Genomic DNA, 22,456 nt, shown 5'->3' on the forward strand with positions numbered 1-22,456 from the left:
TTTACAACCTAACAATCTGGACGGATTCTGATGGTGAGCATAGGCACAGAGGGGAAATGGCTTTCGTGAGATGCTCCCTGGTGGTTGAGGTGAGAAGGTTTCTGATTGAGTCCATCTGGTAATGTCGGACCGTAGCATTGTAGCATTGATTTATTCCATCTAACCATACGTCGGACCAGATTTGGGACACAAGGAGGAATTAATTTTTATTCCAGCAGCTGGTCTTGACATTCAATTGCGTTAATAATATTCAACTTGGTGACAAATGGTCCACAATGGCGAGACGGGTCGTCAGTTACTCACATTATTTAGCTCATTTGTGCTTTGTTATTTTCTACTTCCTTCTCTCTTATTCCCACAACTTTCACTCCTCCTTTACCTCCTGTCTCTCCCACACCTCAGTGCTTTATCAGTTCAAACGCAGGCTTCAGGTAGATGGCTCCTCATTTTCTTAGACCCCGAGGCAGCCAATTTAATGGTTTTTAGTCATCAGGTATTTTCAAGACTCACCTCTCTTCTTTTGAAGCCAGTCAGGTACTCAAGAGCCCCCTGTCACCGCTAATCTTTTTTTTTTCCTGTGTGAGAGTGCCACCTACTCGTGAGGTAATTACATGCGAATGTGTGTGTGTGTGTGTGTGTGTGTGTGTGTGTGTGTGTGTGTGTGCTAATCTGCACCAGACAGACAGTGACTTGTCTCCTCTCCAGTAGCTACAATCCTTCATTTTAGGTGTTGCACGAAAAGGCTTTTAGAGGTGATTGAAGAGGATAGTCCTCAGCTCTGTTTGCCAGGGAGGATGTGCTGGTTTCACTTAGGCTTGCATGATGCAACAGAGATTATTGTCTCACTGAACCTGCTGTTTGCTTTGGGCCAGCGTCATAAAATGTGGCGAGAGATAAACTCAACATATTCATGATGAAAAACACAAAAAATGTAACAACAGTGGTTACGGAAAGACTTGGAATGTACTCTTTGAGGCACTTACCTCCACCAAGGCCCATGTAATATTTCCTGATATATGAAGGAACCTGTCCAGAGACAAATCACTCGTTAGTTTTGAGAAAATCAACACAGTTGGATTTAACAAAAATTTAGCAACAAGAGCTGCAGTAATTGTAGTCTTGCTTCCATCACTGTTTTCCAATGTGCATCTCTAAGTATGGCTTTGAAAATATTGACAGAAACGGTGAAATTTTGAAAATGTCTTGTCGTTTTTAAAATATGTTTAATGGTTATTGGAGGTTGTTTTTTCCACATTTTTGAGAACTATAAAAGCAGAAAATGGGAGCTGGAAAACAGTTTTCTAGGTTCTGGTGTGGCAAATCATGAACCAGCTGTTTCCGCTGCTGGCGACTTACTGAATATTCCCAAACTTTGTCTTTATTTCCAGACAGCATGTATGATGTCCGACAATAGACGGTTCAAAAGAACAATTTACAATTTGCCCAACTTCAGTGAATTCATTGCGGCCTCTTTTTCTCTGGTAGATGCCATGCATAATGCTATCTATACTGCCATCCTCAAAAAAAAAACAAAACCATTGTTTTATTTGTTCCAAAACCAATTGATGGAAATGTGCCGAATTCACATTTTCTTTTCTTTTTTTTTTGACCTTTCAAAACTTTTAATAAAATTCACTTTAATTTATGTAACAAGAACACAAGTTGAAATCAAGGTGAGATTGTCAGTCAAGGTTTCATGTACCTGAATGTACTGCACTTCAGTCTAGTTTTGTCCTCAGAGGTCCTCACGTGGTAAAGCCGTTATGGTGGAAAGAATCTTTTCAATTTGACCATCTGATTCCTATTCTGCCTCATTTTCTCAGTCACCCCCCCCCCCAAATTTTTCAGGCTTCTCTCACATTCACTTCTTGCTGTTTTCATTAAGGGAGGATGTTTCCCTAAATAGAATTATAAGTAAGGCGATGAAAACTTTCACCACAAAAACAAAGCGCGTTAATAAAATGGGCGGCTGTAGGACTTCAGTCTTTTTAATGCGACGTCACACAGGCAGTATTAAAACGTGTTTTTACTGACACTGCAGGCAGTGGTGCTGAGTACAGATTCAATATGGCTTTGCAACTTCTTTGATGTGAGCCAGAAAGAACTGTATGCTATTGAATGGCGCTGTATTTCTGGCACCGTGCGGGCTGGCGTGGAGGGGCAGTGGTCTCCTCACAGAAGGGGGGTTCAAGTTTCGAACCTGCCGGCCAGCTGGTCGTTTCATGTTTGAAGTTTGCGCGTTCAACCCTGTGGTCGTGTAGATGTTCTTCGGGTGCTCCCACTTAATCCTTAATCATGCAACTTTGGTTAATTGGAGACTGAAGATTACACAGGTCTTGCAGCATCTGTGTGTTTGGGGACTGAGTGAACATTACCATCAGTTATGATACCGAATGTGTCCACGAGAGCTAACATTCAACAGAGTACCACAATCAAAGGAATCTCTCCTTGGCTCATAGTTACTAACATGCCAAAACATTAGAGGGCAAATCTGAATCAGCTGCTGTTGATTTAGATTCAATATAGTCACCACTGCGGTCGATATAACTCAGAGCAGATGGAGAACAAATGTTGAGCCTTAATGTTATCAGAACACATCACACCTTATATGGTCCAGAGGGAGTAGCCTGTCCATCACACTTAACCATCAGAGGTTTTATTAAATGGTTCTATGCAGTAGGTGCAGGAAAACAGCACGTGAAAATGTGAGAAGAGAGATTTTATTAAGAATAACAAGGACCCCTGAGGGATTAATGAAATGTCAACCTCAAACCCACACAATGTGAGTTGAACTCCTCTTTCTATGTGCATTCAGTGGTGAAGATAATCCTATCTGCTAGATAGTAACAATACTACATTGTGGAGGTTGACACTGGAGACATGAAGTCACAGCAGGCTATTTCCTATATTTAACATTAGAGGTCATCATCTTAGATGATTTATCTAATGTTTTCTTACCGTGCTGTCAGAGAGCACAACATGGGGGACATTCGTTCTTCTTCTTATGTATGTTATGTATAATGAACCTATCTATCCTTCCACAGATTTAGACACCTTATGCGTACCGATAGCATTTTGCAGATTTCTTACGTTTCAACGACAAAAAAACACCTTCCACCGTGTGACATGTTGTGGTGTAAAGAAAATGACAAATATATTACATCATTAGGAGTCCTTGGACAATAATAAAAGCACCTCTAACCTCCGCGAGGCAACGCTGTGACACCTGACGTTCGGTAGTTTCTAAAGGAATGGCGCCCGCTGCCATGGGGTTATGGCTTCCTCTTTACAGTGAGGCTGTGAAGCTGTAAATGATGAATGATGGCCTGTTACTGTACACGTCAGGCTAGATGACTCTGCTGCACATGTAATGGATAAGCTGTTTTCCAAATGGCTGAAGCCACCACTCATGTTATGTTGCCCAGTGTCCACTGTCACTACACAGTTAGTGAGGTAGAACATCTGGAGGAACTCCATCCATCATAAACTTTAAATGCAGGCCCCCCTGTAAAGTAGCAGTAAACGCTTGGAGAACTAACATATATGATGTCGGGGTATCAGCTATACTGTAAATGAACTGCAACATCTTTGTTCAAAGAGTAACAACTTCGCTGTGTTCTCCTTCTGGAGTGACTTAAACGTAGCTTTTGTCCAGAGTCAAATATCAACAAAACTCTTTCAGAGGGATGAAAACAGAACTTCCGACTGTTTCATGCTGTGTTGGGTTGTGCCACCATCGTATATCAATGTAAAACGCAGACATTTGGAGCCAACATATTTCCTCAGTTATGTATTTGACTAAAAAGTGTCCAGTCTATGATGGAAAGCAGACTCCCCCGACTGACAGGAGAAGAGGTCATTCATCAAGCAGTCGGCTCCAGAGGTTCAAATGGTCTCTTGGGTGGTCTAGAATAGTATTTCAATGCTTTGGGTTCACTTTTTGTCACATTTTGCACAATTTCTAGGAAATAATGGTGATGTGGAGCATTATCGAGACTTTACCTGCAAGTTTTGCTCACTGTCGAAAGTACCTGCCAAGGTCTGTCATAGAAGTTTGTTGTAGTTAGTTGTAAATAACATTTCCCCACCAAAAAAGAGCGAGAGTCAACCTAAAAACAAAGTGACACATAGGAAACTTTGCCAAATCTTTGATGGACTTACGTTTAAGGTTGCTTTCACGTTGAATCATCAGACAGGCACCACCTTGTGGTCGACACTGGAACAACAAAGACAGTCTGATGGAATTGGAGAACTTGCTCTGGTTGTATAAGTCTTTGTGTTGTATCAAATGTTTGCGCGTCTCCTTTGTTTCCTCCTTGCTTTTGTTGAAGTGTAAAATTCAATTGTAAAAGGCAAAACTTGAACTTGTCTACCATTGACCGTTGCTGCTGTTTTCTGCAAGCATCATCTACACCCATGTTCTCATCCACCATCCTGTTTGCTGGCTGCAGTCTGTCTGAAGCCATGCTAGCGCAGCATTAACCTCGGAGGGAACGCTCAGCCGTAGTAAAGCATAAAAACCACAAGGACAGAAAAGTGACCGCAGAGGAAAGAAAATCAAAGTGGTGGTATAAAGTTAGACAGTCGCATAGTTCCTTTCTTCTCCTGGACACATCATCAATCAGGTTTCATGATGCAGACTAGGCGCTGACACAGACTGACCTTGACTGAGCCGCTGCCACGGAGGAATACTCCTAAATGATGATGGCTTTTACAGTCACTTCCTCTGTATCTCTGTTGGGTGATCTTACTGTGCCTCTGTGTCCTCTTGTCTCTTTTATCTGTGGTTTCCTGCCCGCTTTTTTTCCTTACTCTCTCCCCTCTCTTCGCTGTCATTCCCTCAGCAAAGATTGACACCCACCACATGCATGACCCACCAACTGCTCAGCCTTCCTCTTCCATGTATCTTCTGCGATACCTCACACACAGAGACGCTACAGATGCTTTGGTTCATTGGCTTCCTTCAGTGTTGATATGAAACGCAACTCCAGTCTTCAGAAGACTTTTACTCCAAACATTGATCATTATGGATTAAAAACAGAGAAACAACATCAGTTACATTTCCTCAACGTGCCCTGTGGTTCCTTCAGGCCAGAGGGCTGCTGCACACTTCCTACCTACCACATGCTGACGTTCTCCGGTCGTGAGTTTCTCTCACCTGCATTAATATCACTTCAATTAAGGGTCTTGGTTGCATGACATTTGCTCTGTTTTCTCTGCTAACTGTGTTCTATATCTTGCTAATCCTACAGTGCTGTTGAATAGTTTTACCAAATGACTCATATTCTGTTTATTAGAGGCTTCATCAGGTATCCAGAGAACACAGCCTCGTCTTCCCCAGACGCTCATTATTTGTTCAGTGTAAACAGGGTCATATTAGTCACCATAACATTATTATTTACACTCATTTTAATTTAAAGTGTACTTACGGCTCCCTCGTGTCAGGTGTGGGGGCTTGTACTTGTCCTCATAGTTCATAGTTTTACACAATTATGTGTCACAAACATTTGGTGGAGAAATGGGTAATTACACAAGCAGCAAAGGATTCACTTTCACTTTTGGAGGTGATCTGGATCAAATCGTAGATCCTGAGTTTGAGCCTGGGATGATAAACGTCACTCAGTCATGGACAATTTTTCATGGAATTTCTGGAGTCCATGAGAAATGTAGAATAGAAATATATTCTGGTGTCTATAGATAACCATTCTTGTATTCCTGATCTGTGATACAGAAGACCTACTATTAATATAAAGTTTGATATTTCAACAGTATATATAAGCATATTTTGATGAAAGTCACTGAGCCTACATAGAATAAGGGATGAGGATCAGTGATACGGAGGAACTACTGTATCTTTGGCAGTTTGGAAGGAGATTTCTGAGCATTTTATTTTATAATAATGTGTTTATATTCCGTCTGTATGACGCTTCCTTTGCAGACAAGTTTCTATTCTGTTTCTCTTTGTTTCTATTTCCCACCATAGGGGCAGTTTTCAGACTATTTTCTCACAGAATGTTTAAAGCTAAAGAACACTTCATTCTTGATATCCGACTCTTTCTTTGCTCTCTTCAGATATTGATGCTCCAACAAACCTTGTCACCACTGAAGTAACAGAGGACACTGCAATAGTTTCATGGGATCAAGTCCAGGCAGACATCGATGGCTATATGCTGAGGTACGACTCTTCTGCGGGCTCCAGCAGCGAGATCCCTGTGGGCCGCGATATGACCTCATACAGGCTGATTGGCTTGAAGCCAGGAGTTGTCTACACCGTCTACATCTGGGCTTACAAGGGAGACAAAGTCAGCAGGAAGAGTTCAACAGAGGCTGAAACAGGTATGATTCGAATGTGTTCGGGGTTAATTCAAGGACAGACTCAAGCCTTTAGTCTTGCGTGGGTGTTTTCCATTAAAAGGCCTCACAGACAACACTTCTATATACAGTATAAAAATGTTTCACACAAAGTCAGGGTTGAACTCTAAGGCGCCACACTAATAAAGTAATCCATGTTTTTATGACCCCTCTGGACACTCTTGCATGAACTGTGAATTTCACCTTTACATCCTGCAGGAAATATGTTTTACGTGTCTCTCTTAAGATTATCGGTGTGGTATACTAAAGGTCCTCTTTATGCTCCTCTTAACTTTTCCTGTACATTTTTGTGTGCATAGATTTCCTGTCACATTTACTGATAGTAAGAAGTTAAAAGTATCAGTGTAGACATTTTACACCTTGCCCACTAACCCATCTTTGCCCGACTGCCAAGAGGGAAACATGAACTCTCAGTGAAGAAATGTAATTTAACAAGATTAGGCTGGACACCTAATTTGAAGGTGGTGGAGTTTTGCCTCAGGCTGAATTTGTTAGAAGTTTGAGGAGAGACAGATTTAATTTGGTCAACAAAGACAGCTATTTTGTGTTGCTGGTCCCTTACGTTCTCGTAATCTTGCTTTTCTGAAGTTTTGCAGCTTTTTCTGACAGATTGAATTTGCACTTCTCAGAAAAGGCAAAAGGAAGTGTAGTTATATACATATATATACAATGGGGGAAATAAGTATTGAACGCATTCACTTTTTTGTCATTACATTTATTTCCAAAGATGCAATTCATGTGACATTTCTGCCAGACACTGGTATTAACTCATATAATCCACACATGAAAAGAAATCACAACATTCAAATCCATAAATACTGATTATGTGGAATTATGTGCAATAACACAGGAAAAAAGTATTGAACACACTGAGACTCGTTTAAGACTTTGTGGAGAAGCCTTTGTTTGCAATGACAGCTTCCAGACGCTTCTTGTATGTATTAACTAATCGCCCACACTGCTCAGGTGTGATTTTTGCCCATTCCTCCGCACAGATTGTCTTTAAATCTTGAATATTCTTTGGTGCCCTCTGGTGAACCTTTTTCTTTAGTTCTTTCCACAAATGTTCAATCGGATTTAAGTCAGGTGATTGACTGGGCCATTCTAACACATTGATTTTCTTATTTTTAAACCATTGGAGAGTCAACTTTCCCATGTGCTTCGGATCGTTGTCCTGTTGAAAGGTCCAGCCACGTCTCATCTTCATCATCCTGGTGGATGGCAGCAGGTTCATCTCAAGAATTTGCCGATAGATGTTTCCATTCATTGCTCCTTCAATTATATGAAGTCTGCCAGTACCACGAGATGAGAAACAATCCCATGCCATGATGTTTCCACCACCAAACTTCACTGTTGGTATAGTGTTATTTGGGGGATGTGCAGTGCCATTTCTCCTCCAAACATGGTGTGTAGTATGACAGCCAAAAAGTTCAATTTTGGTCTGGTCTGACCAGACAACATTCTCCCAGTATTCCACAGGCTTATCCAGATGCAGTTTAGCAAACTTTAAACGAGCTTCAACATGCCTTTTTTTGAGGAATGGAGTCTTGCGGGCTGAGCGTCCATAGAGGCCATGGCGGTGGAGTGCATTGCCTATCGTTTTCTCTGTAACACTTGTACCTGCTGCCTCCATGTCTTTCTGGAGCGCTTTCCGGGTGGTCCTTGGCTCTTTGAGAACTCTTCTGACCATCTTTCTGACCCCCTGGTCAGAAATCTTGCGAGGAGCTCCTGTGCGTGGCCTGTTGATGATAAGGTGATGCTTCTTCCACTTGCGGATAATAGCCCCAACGGTGCTTACTGGAATACTCAGATGCTTTGAGATAAGTCTGGAACCAGTTCCATTCTGATGCTGAGCAACAATCAGATTGCGAAGGTCTTGAGAGAGCTCCTTGCTTTTACCCATCATGAGATGTGTCTTGTTTGACTACTTGGTGAAAAAACAACCTGTTTATAGGGCCATCAATTAGCACTAACCCAGCTGATGTTGGTCTGCACTTATAGGAAGTACAAAGACTAATTACTTTCAGATTTGAGATGGTATGGTGCCTTTCCTTGCCAAACTATACAGCTTTCCCATGGTGTGTTCAATACTTTTTTCCTGTGTTATTGCACATAATTCCACATAATCATTATTTATGGATTTGAATGTTGTGATTTCTTTTCATGTGTGGATTATTTGAGTTAATACCAGTGTCTGGAAGAAATGTCACATGAATTGCATCTTTGGAAATAAATGTAATGACAAAAAAGTTAATGCGTTCAATACTTATTTCCCCCATTATTATATATATATATATATATATATATATATATATATATATATATATATATATATATATATATATATATATATATATATATATATGGGGACGAGGCTGATTGATATTCTAAATTGACCGTAGGTGTGACTGTGAGTGTGAATGGTTGTCTGTCTCTATGTGTTGGCTGCCCTGTGATGGACTGGTGACCCTTCCAGGATGAACCCCACCTCTCACCTGAAGGCAGCTGGGATAGGCTCCACCCCCCCCCCCCCCCCCCATTACCCTTAACAGGATAAGTGTCAGAAAATGGATGGATGGATGGATATATGTATGTTTGTGTGTGTGTGTGTGTGTATTAACAAAAATATAGCTTAAATTTAAAATTGAAGTCAAGTTAGACATGGGGACAAAAATTTTCAGGATGTTTTCATATGCAGCAGAGATAAACCATTTCTTCTGATGACAAACACCACATGTTAGACATGACAGCAGTGTAGTAAATCAAGTTTGCTGTATGTAATACCGTTAGGTTGTACACTTGTGTGCCAGGTTATGTCTTGCCAGTTTTTTAAACAGTTTTCATTGTTTTAGCACAATGAGTGAATGTTCATTATAGCTGTGTTTTTACAGAAAATACTTGCTGAACCTCTTCCTTTTTTCTATTTTTATACATTCTCAATCTCTTTTCTTCTACAATGAGATTTTGTTTTTTTCTGGTTAGATTTTGATGAGGGAAGCAGACAGCTCATACATCAAACAGTAGGAGTGCACATGCATACAAATAATCTAAAGTGGCCTGCAATCACTTTGCCAGGTGGTGATGGAAGCTGGGTTGCATTTGCTGTCTTTATAAACTGGGATGAGGGGGGAGGAGGACGACAGAGATGTATGAGCAAAATTATTGTTGGAATCTGCATATTCCTCAGAGGATAATTCTGCAGTAAAACAACCCAAACAAATAACTAAAAAGCACAGTAAGAGAGCCAGAAGTACATATGTCATGTGAAAGCTTCAGCCACATGGTGAAGTTTCGAACTGCAGAATGGCAGTCTTCAGATTTTTCTTAACGACACCTCTCTCTTCGTGTAGAAATGAATGTTTGCATGTCTTTTATTAACACAGCTCATAGTAAACCTGTAGTCGCCATGCTTACATAACAATTGAATCTTTTGTCATACTTGGAGTCACACCCTCTATTGAAAAAGTGTTCAAAAATGATGGTATTATTTGGATTTATTAACATTCTGCTTCATATTATTCTACTGAAATAACAAAACAAATTAAATCTCCAAGTTTGACATCTCCTGTGCTTCTACCCTTTTACAGAATGACCATCGGGTTATGTGTAAAAGGTAAACTACACACTTCTAGTTTCTGTCAGAAGTGTGTGTTTACTGTTATGTTTGCACTGGATGTAGTGTTGCATTTCTGTAGCTTATACTAACCATAACTCCCTACACAGACCTGGGCCCTCCAACTAACATCTTGGCACAAGATGAAACCGAATCAAGCTTCAGGGTGTCCTGGGATCAAGTCCAGGCAGACATTGATGGCTACATCCTCACCTACAGCTCTTCAGAGGGCTCAAGTGAGGAAATCCCAGTTGGCCCTGACAGTACTTCTTACGTAATGACACACTTGAGGCCCGGGGTTCTCTACACGGTCTACATCTGGGCCGTCAGGGGAACCAAAGCCAGCAGGAAGGTCTCAACACAAGCTGAGACAGGTCTCTTTAACCATTTCATGATGGATTATCTGAGTGGCTAATGTCAAATTGCATGAAACACTTACATTGATTAATATACAGATGGGTGACACATTAAAGACGGCAAAATGTGCTCGCCTCTTCGCTTCCTCTTTGGTGTCACATGGGAGGTCTTGGGTCCACCTGATGTGAATGTGTCCCCCACATGTGAGCCAATGAAATGATGAATCAGGTTTGATTCATTCCCACTGTATCATAAACTCAAAGGTCAGACGATTGGGTTTCCCCCATCTCTGATCCCTTTATGTGGAATGTTAATTCATTGTTTACCCAGCTTTTTTAACCATTGCAGCCCTGGTTGGGATGTAGGTGCAGAAAAAGCTCTGCTAGGTGTGTGACGTTCATTGTGCGACACTCTAATGGTGATAGAGCGGTTCAGCTTAAAACTGGTGAGAATGCAGGCCAGTTCTTTTGACAGAGCAGAAGTTTTGTAAATCTTTAATGGCACCAAGAGCCCTGTGTGAAAAACCTGTGGGAAAACAATATCAGACTCCACGGGCCATATATAGATGGATCTGCTTCCGTCAGGTTCCCCTGCTTACATCACCCATCTGTATATTAGCTTGTACCAGCAGTGTGTTAATATCCAACATCTTCCTGTAGAACTGGATGCTCCAGCTAACCTCTTAGCTCATGATGAAACCGAATCCAGCTTCAGCGTGTCCTGGGATCGAGTCCAGGCAGATATTGATGGCTACATCCTAACCTACCTCTCCTCGGAGGGCTCTAGTGGGGAAATATCTCTGGGCCCAGACGCCACCTCTCACAGGCTGACTGGCTTGAGGCCCGGGGTCCTCTACACTGTCAACATCGCAGCCATCAAGGGAAGCAAATCCAGCAGGAAGAGCTCGACACAAGCGGAGACAGGTCTCAGATACTAATTACCCTAGTTACCTGACCAGTTAAATCCACTCTTATATTGAAATGTACAACCTATATCCTGTATAAAGAATTCCTTTGTTCCGGGTTGGATATATCAGGTGTATGACGACAGTGACTCTGACAGCACAACTCCCCTGTCAAGCCTAAAAGAAGTATATTTCTCACATGGTAGACTAATCAGAATCGGCCTGTTTGTTTAAAGTGGTTTTCCATTGGATCCATCCATCAGTTCATCCATCCACTTCCAAACTTTTTTCGGGTCATGGCGAGCAAAACATCCTTTCCCATCAGTATATAGCTTCAGCTCTTCCTGAGCAGTGCCGTGCTGGCTCAGAGATCTAATCTCCTCCATCCTGGGAGGACCCTACAAGACTAAGAGGGCACCTTGTTACTCTTTCCCAATGACCGTTCCACCTTGGCTGCCGTCCACCTCACAGGTGTACACAGCTGTTTCTTTGATAGAGTGAATGCTTGAAATTATATTAGCAGTATATCCAGCAGGTTTGAATGCCAAATATTTAAATTTATTTTGCAATATGCAGATGTAGTTGTAGAATCTCCACCTGTATAGCATAGACGGAACATGAAAATAAATCCACCCCAGCAAAAGAATTGTTTGTCCACCATATGAACAAATTAAACCCACACAAACTTTTACGTGACGTCATTCTGCAAAGCCCTGCGTTGGCCGATCAAACCCATCCCAGCTCACTCTAGGGTTGCGAATGAAGAATTGTTTTTTCTCTCTACACTTTATAGCATCTTTGAGTATTTAGAAAAGCTCTATGTAAATTACTTGACATCTGATAAACCCAAACTCATGGATCAATTACTCAGACTGGACTTACAGGATCACATTTGAAGTCTGTCCCCTGGCCAGTGGATCACCGACCTTGTATTGCTCCAGAAATGAGCTCCCATGTCCTCATCCCTGGCAGAGTTTTATCGTTCATGCTAACCTTAGCAGAACTGGACGTTCCTACTATGACGTCTTGGCCCGAGATGACAGAGGGTCCATCTTTAGTGTGTCATGAGGACAAATCCAGTCATAAATCATCGATTGCATGATGAAAGTTCAATAAGGGGACCTGTTTGGACCGTGGCATCCGTCTCATTTACATCACCTGCTTTTTGGGGCTCTGTTGGGACTCAAGCAGGTTTCTGCATTTGATGCTTTTACGATTGGCCTGTTTCAACCTTACTCGTGTTACTAATATTTTTATCAAATGTCTGTTTCATTTCTCTCCGGTGAGAAATGAAACAATACATCTTGCAGTCGGCATCAGTAGTATATTAACTATCTACTAACATCTTCTTGTAGAACTGGATGCTCCTGCTAACCTCTTAGCTCGGGATGAAACTGAGTCCAGCTTCAGCGTCTCCTGGGATCAGGTCCAGGCAGACATTGATGGCTACATCCTAACCTACAGCTCATCTGAGGGCTCTAGCGGAGAAATCCGCGTTGGGCCTGAAAGTACCTCTTACAGAGCGACTGCCTTGAGACCTGGAACTTTCTACACCATCTACATCTGGGCTGTTAGAAGGGACAAAACCAGCAGGAAGATTTCAACGCAAGCTGAGACAGGTTAATACTCGTGATTGAGCAGAGTTTTCATTTGGTAATCCATAGTTTTTCTTTTGAAATGACGCCCATAATCAGCTAAGGTGATATTAAGTACTAATGTTACCTCATAGTCTAAAGACAAGTTGAGGAAGAAGTACAGAGAAAAGAGGACACGCGCAGATAAAACTGTACCCTAACAAATGTCTTCATTCAAAATCCTAATCAGTAAAAATATTTGACTTTACTTAAGTATCAAATATAAAAGTACACACTCAATATGGTGTTTCCAGTAGTTGGGGGCATTCAGTCCTCAAAACACTGACCTCTTGTGTTGTGTGGTAAATTTGAAAGTACATCATCTTCACCAGGTTTTACCACATTTTCTTTGACAAACTCTTCTCTTCAAATTAACTATTAACTGATGAGTTCAGGTGTATGTAGTGGAGTAAAAAAAAGTACAGTATTTCCCTTGAAATGTAGCAAAGGAAAAGTATTAAATTCCCTAAAGTAAAAATGTTCAAATATCCGGAAAATGTGCAACAACCAGATAGAAATCCAAAACAAGCATTTGGACATTATGAATCAAATGAGACAAGACTTTTCCTATAAAATGCCTCTTGATGTTGCTTCCATATTTTTGACACAGTCACTGTTGAGTAAGAATTTTAAAATTGCCAGAAAGCACCAAAACTTCTACTTTGGCTTCCAGGAAATGCTTCCCAGAGGCCGGCTATGTCTCTTAGCTCAGTGTGGGGTAAAAACAGCAGCTGGTGGATGGCTTACAACACGAGCATCTTTGTGTGAGTTAGATGATCTGTGAAACCACCAGGGAACACTGAATGAAAGCTAGATGTTTTTCAATTAGGCAGCAAATGGCCAGAGTTTTGGATTATAAATTTGCCTCGTAACTCATCAGCAAGCATCGATAGCTACAAACCAACGCCGTGCTGCATTCAAATAGAAAAAAACTCAAAAGGAAATCATCTGGGATAGATAAAGACACGTGTTATTACATTTGAGTGAAACTGTCACAGACTAACATGTTTTCTAGGCGTGAGAGCTGCATTCCAACAGTGGCTTTCGCAACAATTTCAATTGAGATTTAATTACTTGAAAAGGACTTTTTTTTTTAATAGATCTTAAAAACCTTGATAATTCCAATGACAAACTGCCTTTTAGCCTAAGAGTCATGACTCTCAATATCAATTAATAATCAGTTTGTTGGCCTGACTTTGCTTATCATTGTGAAACCCACCTTCTGTAATTTCTTAAGCCGTGGGTGGTAAAGCCTCCCACAGCTACTGCAGATGTCTTTATACCAGACAAATTATATCAGTGTCTATTTTGGTCAAACCTCTTAAGTGAGGGGGAAGATAACTGCCAGTTTACATGGAGAGGCAAATTGCATCTCTGCAGGTGGATGTTTGCCATCTTGGAGGTTGTGCATCAAATTGAGAAACTATACAGACGCATACTGTATGGCGTCATAAAGAGGGAGTGAAGCGTGCACTGCAGGTGATGTGCCTGTATTTGTGTAATACTCAGACAGTACATTGAGTCATTGATCATTAGCTGTATCGGTGTCAGTAAAAGCATCAGCTGAGGTGCTGAGATGTATAAATGAACAATACACACAATGTTGTCGTGCCATCATTCGCTCTGATTTACACTCAAACCAACAGACATCGATGCTCCCAAGGACCTGAAGGCTACAGACGTGACGCTGGAGACGGCCTCTTTGACCTGGATTCCTCCACTGGCCGACATCGACGGATACATCCTCACTTACAGAGATGAGGATGGAGCTATGGAGGTACAGGGCTGCAGAACACACACACACGCACACATCAAGTAGAGAGGGTCAACTTAAATTTTTTTGGTTGTTTAAATGTGCAGTTGTTTGTTGTAAAACATACAGGAATACACACAAAGCATGAGTCGTCAAAAATAGAGAACTTTCACTGTCGACAGTTTAGAAATCCAGGAATAAACAAGCCGGTATCAGCACCATCATGTGGAGCTGAGGATGTGACACCAAACCTCTTACTCTGCATTAACTACACTGTTTAAGCTGTCAAATACTACCTGAAAGTGTGTTTTCAGTGTGTGAAGCAGGCTGCAGATGAGGGCACATGTTAAATTTAAGTTTCATAGTATACTGACCTCTTGTGGCCAAACATGAAACTCATGTACACATAGATGAGGTTCATGATTGGTATCCACTGACATGAGTGCTTTAAGACAGTATAGTAACTTGATTTTTTTTCATGTTGGGACTACGATGCGCTAAAAATGAACCCGTATTAAATGTCATCTGTTGTGTTTTGTGCTCAGACTGTTGAGAAGCGACTGGGAGCTGGTGAGAACAGTTTTGCTGTATCACATCTAGAGATGGGGAAGAGATACATCGTCACCATCATCGCTTACGTTGGCAACAAGAGGAGTAAAGCGGTGGAGACCATCTTCAGGACAGGTCTGTATATGCTGCTGGTCCCTCATAAATCCTGTCTCTTAGGTTTTTGTGTTGTTCTGAATTGGTCTACTTGAACTTGATTAATATTCCACAACGTCCTTCCACCTAGTTGGTCTCCTGTATCCCTTCCCCATGGACTGTGTTCAGATAATGAAGAACGGCAATAAGAAGAGCGGCATCTACACCGTCTACATTAACAACAACAGCTCCAAACCTATAGAAGTCTACTGCGACATGGACACTGATGGAGGCGGCTGGCTGGTACGAATGATCCCTTCACTTTACAAAAAATACATTCAGTGTTCCTACGCAGAATTTAAACAGGACTTTTTCCACTCTCAGTTCAGTCATACAGACAGGAAGCAAAATCTGATGGCTACATGTAACTCATTGCTTTTGTGTGTACCTCTAATAACTAGCAACCCCAGGCTTGAAAAGACTGCAGTGTTGCATGAGGTGCACAGTAGACGTCAGGAGCAAGGAATAACAAATAGCCACCAGGTCTTTCTTCCTGTCTGAAGGAATAAATTGAGGGCTATAAAAGTTTGAGCTTTCTATTTCATGAATAAGGGCCAAAGCTCTATTTATTTTAAAGATATTAGTATATAAGTATGTCCTGTGAAGAATTGTTTAATATATTGATACTGAGTGTTTAGTGGACTGAAAGTATAAAACTATAAATGATTGCAGTTGTCAGTTTTTGCCACTATGCGTGAGTGAAGAGCAGGAACCAAAAGCAAACTGTTTTACGTGTGTGTTCAGATGCTTCAGCGCCGCAACAGTGGCAAGCTGGACTTCATGAAACGCTGGAGACAGTACATTGCAGGGTTCGGCAACATGACCGATGAGTTTTGGATTGGTGAGCACCCCAAAAATACTATTCGTATTACTGAGGAATGGAGCGTCTTTTCTTTATTTTGACACTTTCCGTCTGTGTGTTACCTCAGGTCTGGATAAGATATACGAGCTGACCAACACTCCCACCCAGTATGAGCTGAGGTTTGACCTGGGCCTGGGCTCGGAGAGGGCCTACGCCGTGTATGACAACTTTAAAATTGCGCCCGTCAAGCAGAAATTCAAACTCACCATTGGCAATTACAGAGGGACAGCAGGTGGGTTTTGATTCCAGGATTTCAAACAATATATAAGACCGCGGAGGTGACAAATGTATATTTTCTCACTAATCATACAGATGTGGGAGAATGCTAACAAGATAGACGCTGGTTTCAAGTCATGTTACCTCTCCCATAATTCTGCGGGATGCAGGGAATGTAAATACAATGACAGGAGGCGGAGTATTTGTTCCAGAGACTTAAATCCAGAAAGCAGTTGTCAGATTCTCCAGTGGGAAGGTGGCATCTGAGCAAGGGAGGGTGTTAGTGGGCTTAGAATCCAGACAGATACCGACTTAAACAAGAGGATTGCTGTGTCTACTCGTACAACGGTGTGCTGAAACAGCATGTACTGCAAGTACAGTACCCCTCTATTTTTGGAATTTTAATAAATTTCTTCCATGTGGGAGCAGATGGAGGCGAGTGAGCAGCAAAATCTGGATGTACTTTAAGTGGAGAGAGGTTTTTCTTGGAGGCCCAGCATTTTGACAGTAATAATCACCAATTTTGTTGACGATCCCTAGGTGATGCAATGACCTACCACCAAGGTCGGCCGTGGACTACTGTTGACTCTGATAATGACATCGCCCTGGGTAACTGTGCCCTGACTCACCGCGGTGCCTGGTGGTACAAGAACTGTCACCTGGCCAACCTCAACGGCAAGTGGGGGGACAACAGGCACAGTTTGGTGAGTGGTCAAGGAAGCAGCGTCATCTTCCCTTTAGATAAAATCTAGCCTTTATCCCGCCCTGCAGAGTAGGCGTTCAAAAGATTTTCATTTAATCAGCACTCACAAATCTGCACCACGCAACTTGAAAGTTTAAGACTCTGAATTCAGGTGAAACGAGCCCCAACCAGGTGATGTAAAACTAGAGAATCTGCTCTTACTATATATTATGTTCCTGTACATTGTTGCGAAGACAGCAGTACAATTTTGATTAAATCCAATGTTTGTTACATCATATTTAAGTCCTATCATCACGACGTGGCATTGTGATTGTGACTTACATTCAGCTTGTAGATGTCTTTATGCCGGGACTGAAACATATCAAGTTTGGAGAAGATCTGACCATGTGGAGTCCAGTCAGTACGGTGACCAAATTTCAAAATCGGCCACAGTAAAACCACTTACTTCTCCACAAGAACCCTTCAACAAGTTCTTCAGGCATTTCAGACCAAACTCAAGATGGCTCTTCTTAATCCACTGGGAGGAGGAGGAGGACATCAAAAGTGAAAAAAAAAAGCAAACATGTAATTGCCTGTCGCCACCAGGCTATGACTTCTCTGCCCCAAAAGCAAATGGCTTCTTCCTTGGCTTGGTGGAGATTGGCATAAATCCCTCTGTAAAACAAATACATCCCAAATGGATTGTTGGAAGGAGGCAAACTCATCCACTGAAACATTCACAAGCACAACTACTCATTACGATCAACACTTCTATCTTTGGTGTCTCTTCTGTAACGACTTACTGTATAAAAGAAAAAAGAAAACAAGAAAATATAAAACACCAAATATACGCCGAGAGGGAGGTTGTTTCATGGTCAGCAATCAAAGTAAATTTCACCCCCAGCCCACTTCAGCTTGTTCTGTTTTGAATTGTTGAGGTGAAGCAGAAATGGCCTGAATCCATCAGCAGCACAAGAAAACATTTCACAGCGGCTATACCAGCCATAAGTGTTCTTTACCAGGCTGATGGGGTACCAACAACAGTTATTATGTCTAAGGGAGACTGATACTGAGGGAGATGCTGGGGGATTTCTCTGCTCTTGTCAAGATTTCACCATAATATTACTGCTGCAGATGTCTCTCACAATGTTTGTCGTCAAAATGCAATAACAGCCAAAACAAGTTTGTGCTCACATGAAATAAAGCCAGAGGCTGCTATTTATTAGTATTCTGCCTGTCACGCCGCCTGCCTCTTCAGTGACTCGTCTCTCTCCTCCTTTACTGCCTCCCTCATTTCCCCTCAACCTTCTTCTGACCAAACTTTCACCTCAATCTCTTTCTCATCCAATCTTCTCTCAGGGAGTCAACTGGGAGCCTTGGAAAGGCCACCTGACATCCCTCAACTTCACGGAGATGAAGATCCGACCCGTGGGAGCATTGTCCAGTAGGAGGAGGAGATCGTTAATGACCAAAGAGAAAAGCAGAAACACAACCCACCAAAAGAAATAGAAGAGCACTTCTTAAAACAATAGCAGTCATCTTCCCGCCGTGTAAACCTGCCGTCGTGCTAAATATAGATTGATCTCCTTCTGTTTGTGTGGTTGAAGGAGTTCATCCATTAATTCCCATCAGTCTGCATGTCTTTGAGCCTCGCGTCTTGATAGAGCACGCTTGTTTTGACACAATCGGGCATATTCACACACCAGCCATGTTTCTCTCATGTCACGTTCAGGGTAGGGGAACTGAAATGCTAGGTAATGTCGTACCACTGTGTTCTAGGCTGCACCGCAGAGAATCTGGCAGGTTATGATAATTTCCCTGCTTCCTGGTTGACCAGCAATTGACAACAGAATGAAGAAATAAACACCTGGTGGCAAGGCAACATACTGAGAATTCATTAACTAGCTTAAGCTAAATGTTAGTATTCAAAAACAACGGTTAACTTCGGTTATTCTGTTTCATGATACAAGAAAGGAGTAAGTTAAAATCATGTGACATTTTACTCACTAGAACCCGTATTTCTGTGTACTTAAACTGCATTGTGTCCATTTATTGTTTGTTTATGGTCTGACATGTCTTGGCAGCTTATTGACGCTACATAAAACACTCCCTGCTAAAGTGTGTGGAACACATTCAGTGTTGCTTATCATGTCAATACAACAGAAATCTGTGGCACGTAGTTTTCCTTTCTTATTGAATCATGTACCGACACAATTACAAATGCTAGCTAAGAAACTTCTTGCTAAATGATCCAATAAGAAATGAGTAAGTTATTAATTGTTTGCCACTATAGTATAGAAAACATATTTCATGTTTATTTAAACTGCGTTCTTATGCTAAGGGTCTTTGTTCCACAAAAGCAGAAATGTCAGGCCAGCTTTTTCACACTACCTAAAACAAATGGTGCTAAAGTTCTTGGAACACACTTTAGTGTTGGATGCAATCTGAACTTTATAAAGAAATACGTGGCACATTAACTTTTCCTATTGTATCTTGTAACAAAACAACAGACGGTGTTTGCTAAGAAGTGGTGGTATGCTAGCATTAGCTTGTCAGTTATGGTACTTCCATTGTTTTTACAAATCCTAGCCTGGCAAGCGCTGAAGCGACTCCATACATTTACAAGTTACAGACTGGAACACAGGTGTATAACGTTATCTGGCAGAATATGAATGAATATGATCTACTAACTGCCATAGTAACTTATTAGCTCTTTGTCAAATATGAGCTGTTGTCTTCCGTACCTGAGTTTAGTGTGATCGTGGGAAAGAGACAGAGAAGAATCTTCCTCTGAGATGCTTCATACTGAACCGAAAATTAAGCCGAGAATAGTTAGAATGTCATTGTAACGAAAAACTTACTTATGTTGGTAGAAAACAGTTATAGAATGCAGAATGCAGTACAAAGACTTTGGAAACCCAAGACTCTTTTCCAAATACTGGAATAATTTCTAACTATTTTCATTAAAATAAAATCCCAGCAGCCCAGATTTACTTGTATAAAATTTGCTTATGTCATGGTCTCGTGGAAAATAGTAACAACCTTTCCTGTGTATAGTAGTCTTGTCATAATAACATAAATGCTCTTTTTTTTTTATTGCAGCAGCAGCAGGTGCAGTTGATGCCCTGAGCTTATTGATCAAGAGACTGTGTCACATTAGAATGTCACTGTGCCTCAAACACTGCCACATCACATTAGCTTGCTGTGGGATGAACCAGAGAATAACAATGGATGCCTGTCTGGAGAGGCCATATTGCCCCTGCCTTACATTTACACGATAGAGACAGCGCCTATCAATCAGCTTAATGTGCTCCTATCATATGTCATTAAGACTTAATTTCATCTGAATTTCATGCAATATCCTAAGACACCTAATGACCAAACTCTTGTTTTCAATCTGCTAAGCTGACAAAGGTTATTAATACTGCTTTGACTTTTACTTTATTACTTAATTACACTTTTATCGCAAACTGTCAGTGTATGTGGCAAGGACAGAATGCATCAATCAACATTTTGCTAATCTGCCAAAATTGATTTAGTGGACCATGCCTGTCATACATTTATCATTCTCTAAATTTTATTTAAGCCTTCAAGGTCTATTAAATTTTATTCCAGCCTAGTACTAAAAGGTATTACTGGGTTTTTTTGTTGTTGTTTTTTTCCCATTGTGTTCTGTATTTTCAGCCTGATGTGTCTCTGGACCACATAACGCTGAAGCTATTGAAAAAAAGAACAGACTGAATCTTTGTTGACAAGGAAAAAATGATGTATTTTGCACACAGATATTCATGGTACAAGAGGTACTGAAATGATATGAAATAAATGTGTCTTATATATTTCCACGCCGTACTTATATCTCGTAGTGGATTGGAGTCCCTTCATCTTATGACTTGAAAGCAACTGAACAAAAAAAAAATAATAATGCTTGATTTTTGTTGTTTATGAGGGGGGAAATGTATTTGCATGACATATTCAGGACCTAAAATATCAGTTTAAAAACAAGTGTATGTCCTTCTTAATCTTATTATCTTGTACTGATTCAGAATGACTAAGTAACTTTGAAACTACTTTTTAAAAGTCAGTTTATTTTTGCAGTATTTCGAATGAATATTCTAAACTCCAGATAAAATATAGCATGCAAAAAAGTGCAAGAAAAAGAGGTGAGCCCTATATTCCCTGCTCTGGTACTGATAGAAAAACACGTGTCCTATATTTTGGAAGCAGCTGCCTCAGGATTGTGATGTCACTAATCACAATCCACCAAAGCTGTACCATCTAAAATATATAAGCTCACCCCCTGTTGGTAAAAACCAAGATGGCTTCAACCAAAATGCCAAACTCTGAACGCTTAAAAATGGAGTAAACAAGCTGACATGTGCTGTCATGTTGGCTGTGTTCACTTAAACTTACAATTTTTGTTTCATTCATTGAAAATTGTCTGCTGACCCGCCAGGCAGCTCAAAGCAGTTCTCAAATGTCAAGTGATGCAAATTGCAACAAAAGTGATCTATGAAACTTATCTGAGTGAGAGGGGACTTGAAATAAAGAGTAGTCGGTTTGTGCAGCTCTTTAAAGTTAATACTGTCTCTTACTAATAAGAGCCCAACGACATCCATGTCTCGGGTACATATTTTTCAGATTGTACTAATATAATGCAGCACGTTTAAAGGTACTGACACAGTCATTAATCGGTTTGGAACAAATCCAACTTTTAAATAGTTGCGTCACAGCGCACAAAGAGTTCAACGGGGCTGACAGAAGTGTAAGTGCCACCAGCAACACACATTCAGGCGGCGCTGCACACGCGCACACACAGAAAGACGCACCACTACGAGATTTAAATTATGCGCAGCAAATCCACGCCATTTAGATAATGCGCATCTGAAACCTCTCACAAACCCCAGTGAATTTACCCCCTTTAGTTCATAGTTCATACAAAACAATCTAACAGTCCAAACAGTCAGTTCGCGCATCCAGGAAACATCCGGCGAGCAGAAGCAAAAGGTATTATCCAAAGGGAAGCAAAACGGGGGAAAAGGTCAACAAAACGGCGGTTGCTGGACTCCAAATCCCAAGCCAACCGTTCCCAAAGGAAAAAAAAACGGAGTCGATCTCACCAGATCAGTAGTCCACGGCTTGGGGAGTAGTTGAGTCGTTGTTACCACGTCCACTTGCTTGGAGACGTCTCCAAGGATCTCGTTGGGCTTTTCACCTGTCACATCTCCCCAGTTATCACAGTCTATTCTATTTTTTCAGATTTAGTCTTTTCTGACCTGATATGCAAGGAGATTACTCTTTGAAGTAGAAACCCTTGGCTTGGCGCCACCATTCAAAACTGTGACATGCGTACCTGGCGTCTCC

General features: G+C 41.2%; 1 protein-coding gene and 1 long non-coding RNA gene across 3 annotated transcripts in view; one reads left to right on the plus strand and one right to left on the minus strand.

The window, feature by feature from the left end:
• Window positions 1-21,003, plus strand: part of tnn (tenascin N) — a 36,536-nt gene extending 15,533 nt beyond the window's left edge. The window contains exons 9-19 of one of the 2 annotated variants that reach the window (XM_086203620.1): window positions 6,073-6,336; window positions 10,096-10,359; window positions 11,002-11,265; window positions 12,602-12,865; window positions 14,527-14,657; window positions 15,179-15,317; window positions 15,427-15,578; window positions 16,080-16,176; window positions 16,265-16,429; window positions 16,954-17,117; window positions 18,455-21,003. In XM_086203620.1, the coding sequence (XP_086059746.1) occupies window positions 6,073-6,336; window positions 10,096-10,359; window positions 11,002-11,265; window positions 12,602-12,865; window positions 14,527-14,657; window positions 15,179-15,317; window positions 15,427-15,578; window positions 16,080-16,176; window positions 16,265-16,429; window positions 16,954-17,117; window positions 18,455-18,604 (2,054 nt within the window). In that variant the 3' untranslated portion in view covers window positions 18,605-21,003. The remainder of the gene's footprint in view (window positions 1-6,072; window positions 6,337-10,095; window positions 10,360-11,001; window positions 11,266-12,601; window positions 12,866-14,526; window positions 14,658-15,178; window positions 15,318-15,426; window positions 15,579-16,079; window positions 16,177-16,264; window positions 16,430-16,953; window positions 17,118-18,454) is intronic. The other variant, XM_086203621.1, reaches the window with a different exon arrangement.
• On the minus strand, window positions 13,627-22,456 carry LOC147261557 (uncharacterized). Its single transcript, XR_015115791.1, has 4 exons — window positions 22,213-22,456; window positions 17,562-17,770; window positions 17,438-17,467; window positions 13,627-14,665 (listed from the first exon to the last, which is right to left on the minus strand). It is a non-coding gene; the product is annotated as an uncharacterized LOC147261557 (long non-coding RNA).

The sequence above is a fragment of the Aulostomus chinensis genome, chromosome 5 (genome assembly GCF_037954235.1).
Source record: "Aulostomus chinensis isolate RoL2024-O1b breed Wild chromosome 5, RoL_Achi_v1.0, whole genome shotgun sequence".
NCBI classification, from domain to species: domain Eukaryota; kingdom Metazoa; phylum Chordata; class Actinopteri; order Syngnathiformes; family Aulostomidae; genus Aulostomus; species Aulostomus chinensis.